At 48.9% G+C, this 8,915-nt stretch overlaps 5 protein-coding genes across 5 annotated transcripts in view; 3 read left to right on the top strand and 2 right to left on the bottom strand.

Annotated features, from left to right (window-relative positions):
* PCYB_021440 (hypothetical integral membrane protein DUF56 family) overlaps positions 1-1,646 on the top strand; it is a gene marked incomplete at its 3' end in the record, with an annotated part of 5,460 nt that extends 3,814 nt beyond the window's left edge. The window contains exons 13-17 of the mRNA XM_004220494.1: positions 535-706; positions 858-940; positions 1,128-1,155; positions 1,269-1,404; positions 1,514-1,646. Coding sequence (XP_004220542.1) covers positions 535-706; positions 858-940; positions 1,128-1,155; positions 1,269-1,404; positions 1,514-1,646 — 552 coding nt within the window. The remainder of the gene's footprint in view (positions 1-534; positions 707-857; positions 941-1,127; positions 1,156-1,268; positions 1,405-1,513) is intronic.
* Positions 1,647-2,188: 542 nt separating this feature from the next.
* On the top strand, positions 2,189-3,269 carry PCYB_021430 (hypothetical protein; the record flags this gene model as incomplete). The annotated part of the gene is made up of 3 exons (XM_004220493.1): positions 2,189-2,404; positions 2,597-2,839; positions 3,243-3,269. 3 exons carry the CDS (start codon positions 2,189-2,191, stop codon positions 3,267-3,269), a joined length of 486 nt encoding a protein of 161 aa, XP_004220541.1.
* Positions 3,270-3,335: 66 nt separating this feature from the next.
* On the bottom strand, positions 3,336-5,622 carry PCYB_021420 (selenocysteine-specific elongation factor selB homologue; the record flags this gene model as incomplete). Its single annotated transcript, XM_004220492.1, has 2 exons — positions 3,336-4,861; positions 4,962-5,622. The coding sequence occupies 2 exons, from the start codon at positions 5,620-5,622 to the stop codon at positions 3,336-3,338; spliced, it is 2,187 nt and encodes a 728-aa protein (XP_004220540.1).
* Positions 5,623-6,200: 578 nt separating this feature from the next.
* PCYB_021410 (human hepatopoietin-like protein putative) lies at positions 6,201-6,416 on the top strand (the record flags this gene model as incomplete). The annotated part of the gene is made up of 1 exon (XM_004220491.1): positions 6,201-6,416. A coding segment is annotated over one exon (216 nt), but the record flags the coding sequence as incomplete, so codon positions are not given.
* An 842-nt stretch (positions 6,417-7,258) lies between these two features.
* Positions 7,259-8,191, bottom strand: PCYB_021400 (DNA-directed RNA polymerase 2 subunit; the record flags this gene model as incomplete). Its single annotated transcript, XM_004220490.1, has 2 exons — positions 7,259-7,867; positions 8,117-8,191. Coding segments are annotated over 2 exons (681 nt in total), but the record flags the coding sequence as incomplete, so codon positions are not given.
* Between the last annotated feature and the right edge of the window lie 724 nt (positions 8,192-8,915).

Genomic DNA, 8,915 nt, shown 5'->3' with positions numbered 1-8,915 from the left:
TTTTTTTTTTAAAAGGCATACCTCCACGACATAGATAATTTGATATTACCCATGTTCACCTTTTGTGTTTACTTGTGTTTCGAGAAGTGAAACTTAACTTGTGTGCTGTGTTGCATAGGAAACAAAAAAAAAAGAAAAATGAAAAGAGCTTACTTCATGTGTTCGTTCCAAATGATAGGAAAACTTGGGAATTAAACTTAAGCGATAAGTTGTTAATAGTTTTTTTTTTTCTTCTTTTTTTTTTCTCTTTTTTTCTCTCTTTTTTTCCACCCCTCTCCATTGTTACGTCCCTGTGTAACTACGATGTCCTACGTTAAGGTAAAGATCAAATGGAAATTGGAGAAGGGGAAGTACCCGTTAGAGTTGGGTCGTCCCTTACAGTGTTCGTTCATGCTCTTCCCCCACAACGTTCCTACACATAACGGTTTAGGAGTTAATCGGATTGCTGTGCATGCATGTGGGTCTCTTTCCACGTACCCCACGTGGTTATCCTTTCCCCATTTGACCACCTCCTACTCACTCCCCCCATGACAGGTACCATCGGACATCACAATTCTCGAGCACAAGTACGCGAAAAAGAATGAGAAAAGAAGAGTCAATTTTTTTAAGAGGCTGTTTATCCATTTTTCCTTTTTCACCATTGGAAATAACTGCAACAAATTGAGCAGCCATGACGTGATAAAGGTCCTTTCGAATGTGTATGCAGGTAGGGACGAAGGAGATGAATCAGCTGGGATGCCCCCAAGCTGCCCTATCGTTGTGAGTTACCCCTCCGTGGGTTCCTTTTTTCGACACACTGCTCCTAATCCTACGAGCTGATCATTTTATCCGTTACGATTTTTTCATTCCTCCCACAGATGATCCAAGTGAAAGTAAAAATATGAACTCGATTAATATTATTAACATTTTAAATACAAGACAGAGGGATATCGAGAAGCAGGTCGGTTTACCAGAAGGGGGAGAGGACCCTCTTCATAGGGACATCATCCAACCATTGCGCTGCATTGTTCTGTCCTTACACTCGACCACGTTGTTGTGTTGCTATACTTTGCAGTGCTTATTTTTGTTCCTTTCACCGCTACGCAAATAGAAGTTAATTTTTTTTTCCCCCTTCGAATTGACCGCAGGTCCAGTGCAAGCTGTGGTCCTTTCTGGGTAAGTCGCCTCAAAGGGCAGAGATAAGTTAAGCGTTTCTCCTACTCGTGACTGTCCACAGGGATGTCTTTACTTTTATTCGTCACCGCTTCCACGCCTCCTTCACCGTGCAGGCTTCCTACTGCTGCCCCTGTACAGCCTGAACAAGTTCAAATACTACGACGCCAAGAGCAAAATGATCGTCGCACCCTTTTTTTCCATCGCGGGGATTTACCTGGGCTCCTTCCTCGGGAACGTGGCCACGGGCAGGTTGGAAGAGAGGCGCGTCGCGCGGGTCCCCCACTCAGGGGTGCGGCGTGACCTGTTTTAGCGCGCAGGTTGTTTTTGCTCGCACCTTTGTTTGTTTTTCTTTTTTTAGTTTTTTGTTTTTCCGTTTGGACATTGCCCTGTATGTACACGTCGTCCCGTCTTTTCCGTCGCGCAGATTTTCGGACTACAAACGATCGAAGTTTCTTGGGACGCTACCGGCACACGTTTTTTTGAAGGAGTGAAGGGAGGGAAGGCGGTGCTCGTCCGCTATTCGGTTCGTTCCTGGACGGGTGTAGCCGCGGATCCTTATGTATGTACAGCGCACCATCAGGGGAGAGGCGCTCATTTGAAAAAGAAAAGAAAAAGAAAAAGAAAAAAAAAGGAGGAGTCTTCCTTGGCAGTAGAAGACAACCTTCTTTGCGAATATTATTAGTAACACTTTTCGTCCAACCTTCGGACTTTTTTTTTTTTTTTTTTTTTTTTTCTGATTTGACCTTGCCCCACGTCAAGCATGACTCGCAGTGAATGCATCTCTTCTCGTAACAACACACACAGTGGATGCGACGTTGCACTCCTTTTGTTTTGTACCCCCTGTCAATTTTTGCATCACAGAGGTGGTGAATTAGCACTAGAAGAAGGCATTAAAAGAGAGAAAAAAAAAAATAAATAAATCAAAAAGTCACTTAGTTGGGAAGATAACCAAGTGGTTAGCCTCTCCCCCCCACACACACTCACAACACTCACATACACAGACACACCGCTGCGCAAAGCAATCGGTGAGAGGATGAAGCTCTTCCAAAGAGGCCTCCTGCCCCTTGTGTGCTGCTCCGCTTGTTTGTCCCTTCTCACCAGAACGTACGCAGTGGCATATGACTTGGCTAATTTGGGATCGGCGGAGAAAAGGGTGGCCTTGAATCTGCTTCAGGTGTTCGAAGAGGCGCGGAGTGCGGAGAGGGGGTTCTACGAGCGGCTGGACAACTCGCAGAAGATTTTCGACGAAGTGGGGGCGGGGAGAGCCAGCAGAGGTGGCGGCAGCGGTGGTAGGGATGGCGGCATTGGAAGCGATGGCAGCGGTAGCAGCGGTGGAAGCGGTAGCAGCGATGGCGGCGGTGGCGCCTTGCCCCAAACAGAGGCGCTGTCACCGCCGACGTCGCCACCGCCCGTGGGAACGACGCCCTCCTCCTTCGTGCAGGTGAAGTCCAAAGGGCCAGTCGAAGAGGAAACAATTTGGAGAGCCCTTTACGATACGCAGCTCAGGAGATCCCCACCAAACGAACAGGTACATGTTTATTCCCTAGAGAATGTAGAAAAAGAGTTTGAGAAAGCTCAGGAGGAAGCATTTATCTCTCAAGCACTTATGTTGAAGAATCAGTTTGAGTTTAATTTAAATCACATGAGGGAGGAGGTGCCGAGGGGTAGAAAGCTACAGGACGTGGTAAATGAAGCAGTCGCTTTAGAGGACAGAGTGGGGCAAGGGGGGCTAACACGGGGGAACTCCCAAAACGGCGCCCTTAGGGGCGGGGCGGTCGGAACGAGGGTACTCTGTTAGTCTGGCCACCTTAACGCAACTTGAGCTAGCACCTGTTCGACCTTTCGAGGGATTTTTTCTGTCTTTCCGTGTGCACCGTTCTGTACATTTTTATCCGCCTCTGTTTTACCAGCCTCTTTTTTGCCGCCTCTGTTTTGCCGCCTCTGTTTTGCCGCCTCTGTTTTGCCGCCTCTGTTTTGCCGCCTCTGTTTTATCCGCCTCTGTTTCGCCGCCTCTTTCTCCTCCCCTGTTTTACCAGCCTCTTCTTTGCCCGCCTCTTTTTTGCCGCCTCTTTCTTTTTTTTGTCAAGTGTTTGAACGAGCCGCAGCGCGCGTAGTGGAGTCCGTACGGATCTGGCTACCACGTTGCTGTGCGTGCGGGGCTTTTCGCCGGGGGAGGGGCCTCATAGAAATACCTTCCTCTTTGTGAGCGCGTCCTTGTAGTACTTGATCACGAGGAGAAACGATTTGCAGTTTTCCCTCACAAAGGAAAGGTCGTCCTCAAAGCGGGCGAAGAATTTCCCATTTTTTGCAAACGGAGCTGTTATAACACCGACGTGTCTGACGTGTATATCACTTAGATCATTGACGTAGTTTGCATCAACTAGGCATATCTCCTTTTTCACGTAAGGAGTGACTTCACTAGAGCACTGAAACATATTCCTACAAAGCACCGTATGGTTATCCTGTACACGTTCGATTTGCCCCACCTTCTGCTTTGCAGTCAGTAGTTTGAAGTTACTAAAACGGGGGAAGTCACTAAGAGTGGGTTTCTTTCCTACGATGAAGGGACCCTTCTCTAAAGGATACCCATCGTCAATTATCTCCTCAATCGTTCCATGGAGACAAATCCTGCAGTTTAAGTTGTCCTCATTTTTTATAAAAATGCATTTCTCCTTTTTGTACCCGTGGATTTTTTTCTTAAGGAGGACTAGGAAGAAGGTGTCCCTGTGGCGGTCATCGGGGGGGTCCCCGCGGTGGTCATCTCGGTGGTCTTCACTGTGGTCATCACTGGGGTCATCGTGGTGGTCCCCGCGGTCGGCATCGTCGCCTTCATCACTGGGGAGGTTTTTATTTTCTCTGTCCTTTGCATGGTTCTCCCCTGAGTGGGGCCTCCCCCCCGAGATGAGCCCCCCCCCTGGTGGCTTCTTCTCTTCCTTTCCTTTTTCGAATGTTAGCTGCTTAACTAAGAGGTAGTCTCCCTCAGGGTCGAAGCCTTTTTTATTCTTCTTCGTGCGCAGAGACTGCACAGGATGTATTTTTTCCTGGTGGGACGGCATGCCCCCCCTCCTAGTGGGTCTCTTAACAGGACGAAAAAAGAACCCATAGCAAGGGGAGGTAGCAAAGCCAATGACACAGGAGAGTAACTCGGCATTGTTGACACTCCTCCCGTAGTACTGAACCAACTTCACTCGACAAATAAAAATGGAAAAGTGAGGGATGTTTGATACTCCCGAAACGATAACACCTCTCTCGATTTTCTTCCCAGCATTTCGTATATGATCGTTTGAGATTAGGAGAGACAATCTACTCCCCTTAGTCCCTTCTTCGACTCTCTGTTTAAAACTCTGAATTTCTTTAACTTTTCCCTTTTCCTTCAATGGCAATATGGAGACAACGGTGTTCCTTTTGATAGTCCCTCGGATCACTGTCCCCGTGTACACTCTCCCTTTCCCCCTAACGTCGAAGGAGTGATCGTAGAGGAAGTAGAACTCGTCTCGGTGGTTCACCCGGTCTCCGTCATCGCCTCCGTCATCGTCATCCCCTCCGTCATCGTCATCGCCTCCCTCATCGTCATCTCCTCCATCATCGTCATCCTCATCGCCCTCACCCTCATCCGCATCCTCGTTATGGCTTCCTTTTCCTTCCACTTGGCCCTCCCCCCCGCGTGCTTTTTTTTCCCCCCCGCGCCGGCACTCTGATGACCTCCCTCAGGAGGTTAACCAGTTGGTCCACGTTTTGGCTCCTCGGGTGGGGGGCGCCCTCCCCCCCTCCAGCTGGTTCTCCCCTCTTCGAGTCAGCGGACAAACCCACGACGTACCATCTGAGGTTCCTCAAACCGACCTTACTCCTAAAAACCAAATCAATTTTTTCCTTCATTAGGTTGAACCTTTTTTCTCTCTGTTCAGGAGGGACTAGATCAACTTTATTCAAAACAATTACGACATCTCTTTGGAGGACCTCGCATAGGACAAGGCACTCCACGGTTTGCTTTTGAATTCCTTTCGTGATATCTATCAGGAGCAGGACCATGTCCGTTATTTCTGCTCCCATTATTATACAGTTGAGGAGGGAGTGGTGCCCCGGGCAGTCCACTAGACAAACTTGCAGCGTTTCTTCCTCGGGGGGGGAGCAGTCCCGTGGGGCAGCGCGCCCCTCCCCGGTGGCCACCTCGCCATCGAAAATTTGGTCACTCCTGATCTGCCCACTTCCGACCTCTCCACTCCCGCTCTGCTCACTTCCAACCTCTCCACTCCTGATCTGACCTGCTTGCTTGCCCGTTTCGCTTCTCTTTCTTCGCCTCCTCTTCAAGTAAAAGGAGGAGAAACCCAAATCGATGGTGATTCCTTTCTCCTGACTCTGCCTGTGTTTGTCCAGGGCGCACGTGCTAAGTACTTCACTCAGGCACCTACACAGACTCGTTTTCCCCGAGTCCACATGCCCCAGCACGCCCACGTTTACGTTTATCATTTGTGGGGCACGGCAGGGATGGAAGAAAAAAAAAAAAAAAAAAAATTCCAACACTTTAACGGCGGAGCATGATATCAACGCGATCTACAGAAGGTGTTGGATTCGCATAGCTGTTTAGCCATTAGCCGATTAGCCGATTAGCCGATTAGCTGTTTAGCCGATTAGCCGATTAGCTGTTTAGCCGCTTATCCGCTTAACCGCTTAACCGCTTAACCGCTTAACCGCTCAGTTTGGGTTGACCCAGGGTGACGGGCACCTGCGTCGGTTGAGCTTCCCCAGCTGGCGCGTCATTTCGTCGGTGGTGCCCGCAGCCAGGCGGGGCAGAAGCAGTTGTTCCGCCCTGTGCACGCAGGGAAAAAAAAAAAAACAGCAAAGTAGTGGCAAAGCAGTGGAAAGAAGTAGCAAAGAAGTAGCATAGCAGTATCATCGCAGTATCAACGCAGTACCAACGAAGTACCATCGCAGTAGCAACACACTTGCTGGGCAAACGAGAGGAACGCGAAAGAGTGAACCCCACGAGATCGGCATCCGATGAGCCTTCTTGCCCTCCCCCAACACAGGGACAGCAAAAAATGGAGATCGAAAAATGCTACGAGCACTCATGCGGCGAGAGAGGAAAGTCAAAAAACCATGGAAGTAACAGTGGGAAAAATAAAAAAATATATCCACCCGATAGGGAGGAAATAGGAAGAGCATCCTGGCTAGTCCTACACACCATGGCAGCAAACTACCCCAGCGAACCAACGGAGCAAGACAAAAAAAAGCATTTCGATTTTTTCGACTCCTTTTCCAATTTATATCCCTGTCATATCTGCAAGCTTGACCTTTTGGAGCACTTAAAAAGGTATAAAATAAATTGCCAAGGAAGGACCGAGTTCTCAACATTTATGTATAATCTACACAACAGGGTGAATGAAGACATCGGGAAGGACTTTTTTCCTTGTGGAGATATCCAAGAGATCATCGATATGTATAGGACGGCCGACTGAGGGGAGCAGATCGGTTCGTTTTTTTTTTCTTTTTTTAAGCTTAGACAAACGGATGGGTGGGTAAGTTATCGCAAGTCAGGGGGTGGTCTTCCGTACAGAGGAGCAGCCAAACATGCACGCAGCCGCATAACTATGCAAAGGTACAGCCGGCGAACCATGCAATGGGACAGCCGCATAACTACGCAAAGGTACAGCCGCCCAGCTACGCCCTGGGCTGTGCGTCCAATCAGTCATTGGGGCAGGCCACATCAGCACAGTCGATGTCCTCAGAGGAGCTTCCACCAGCTGGTGCAATCCGCTCTATCGACTTGGCCTGTTTAGCAGATCCACATTCCCCCCCTATGGGGCTGGATCCCTTTTGATTTCTTTAATTGTTTTTTTTAACTGTTTTTTTAGCTGTTTTTTTAACTGTTTTTTTAACTATTTTTTTTAACTGTTTTTTAACTGTTTTTTTTTTCTCTGCACAACGGAGAGGACTGCTACCACGTGAAGGCTTCTCTGGGGGAACAAAAAAAATGGCGCGATGGGGGGCGAGGCGACTTGCAGTTAAGCGATTTGCAGTGAAGGAACTGAGCAGTTAAGCGACTTGCAACTCACCAACTGAGCAACTGCGCTGCTTCTCGCCCCGCCCCACCGCTTAACCTCCTCAGAAGTAATCCTCTACATCACTTTCATTTTCGTCGACAAAATCGCCCGCCTCGCTGTGCTGGTCTCCTGGCTGCAGCTGCCCCTCCTCCTTGGCGTTTATTAACTCCTGCAGCTCCTTCTTCAGTTTGTCCTCCTCCTTCTCCTTGCGGTCGTCGAGGCCGCGTCCGTCTCCATCTCCATGTCCATCTCCGTGGGGTCCATCACCACCGTGTTCTTCCCCATTTTGCTCATCACTGTCGTCGTGATCCCCGCTGACTCTCTTCAGTTTTTTTCGACTCCGTTTTTGTCCCTGCCCAGGAATAATACCTTGTGTGTCATCCGCCTCCTGTTTTACAATCGGGTTCAGGTGATCAACAAGGGACCCTTCCGAAGATCGCCCACTTCTATGTAACGGATCCTCCTCATCATTCGTGACTTGTATCTCCTTTTCCCAGTAGTGGCAATTCTTTCCTGTGCATACATAAATGAGTGCCATTGGGTTGTAACTAATTCTTTCAGGGAGTTGCAAAAAGACCGCTTCGTTGTTTCCGCAGTTTTTACAGATCCATTCGCGCACGCGTCCCAGGGCGGGGTCGTTCTTCGTTTCGGGGTGGATATATACGTCCTCTCTGCAGGGGGGGGGAAGGTGGCGAAGAGGAGGAGGGGTGGTTATATGAGGATTGGTAGCGGAGCGATGTTTAGGGAGAGTACAGGCATTTTCTGAACGACGCGCTGGTGGGCAGATCGGCTAGTCAGCTGGTCAGCCATGCTCCGCCGCTTCACCGCTCCGCCGCTTCATCACTCCGCCGCTTCATCACTCCGCCGCTTCATCACTCCGCCGCTTCATCACTCCGCCTCTACACCGCTTCACCACTCACTTCCTGTTGTAGTTGTAGTTAATCCTCGCCACGATGTTTTGCTGCTCGTTCGGCTTGTGCGAAATATACTCGCAACTGCGGCATACGTAGAGCAGCTTTTTGTTTTTCCGATCACTTCGTGCATATAAGATATTGTTGCATTCTTCACAGAAGGTCACCTCCGCCATGGTGGGCACAGCTGGAGGACGGGGGGAGGGGAAAGGAAAAGGGGAGGAACAGCTTCGAGAGTTGTCTCCGCGCTCAAGTGGTTGCTTGCCCGCATCCCATGGAAAGGGGGAAAAAAAAGGCACAAGGGGGTGAAGAAAAAAAGGCACAAATGAGGAAAAAAAAAAGGCACAAGGAGCGCAAAAAAAAAGGCACAAATGAGGAAAAAAAAAAGCCACAAAGGGGAAAAAAAAACACAGAAATTAAATAAAACCCACCTGGTATATGCTATGCCATACGATTAACCAACCGATGGGAGGGAAGCGCAACGTTTGAATCGAAGGCGGCGTGCGCTGCGGGGATGGCGAAATTGCCAAGGGGAAAAAAAATACATACATAATACTGCATACATAATACTACATACATACATGCATATATGCATGCTTACGTACATACGCACAGGGGGGGGCACAAAATTGGTAGCACGGAGCCGCCAAAGTGGGATGAACAGAGCGGGGAAAACCAAAAATAAAAAAAATTCCATTCCGGTTTGACTTCCACTAAATGTGGTAAAAGGAGGGACTAAAACTTCGTGGCCCTTTTGGGAGATACAATTGAAGAGAGGAAAAGAAACATACATGTGGGAGTTGAGAAA

The sequence above is a fragment of the Plasmodium cynomolgi genome, chromosome 2, assembly GCF_000321355.1.
Source record: "Plasmodium cynomolgi strain B DNA, chromosome 2, whole genome shotgun sequence".
Classification (NCBI taxonomy): domain Eukaryota; phylum Apicomplexa; class Aconoidasida; order Haemosporida; family Plasmodiidae; genus Plasmodium; species Plasmodium cynomolgi.
The sequence above is the reverse complement of the archived record's forward strand: the minus strand, read 5'-3'. Positions and strand labels throughout refer to the sequence as shown.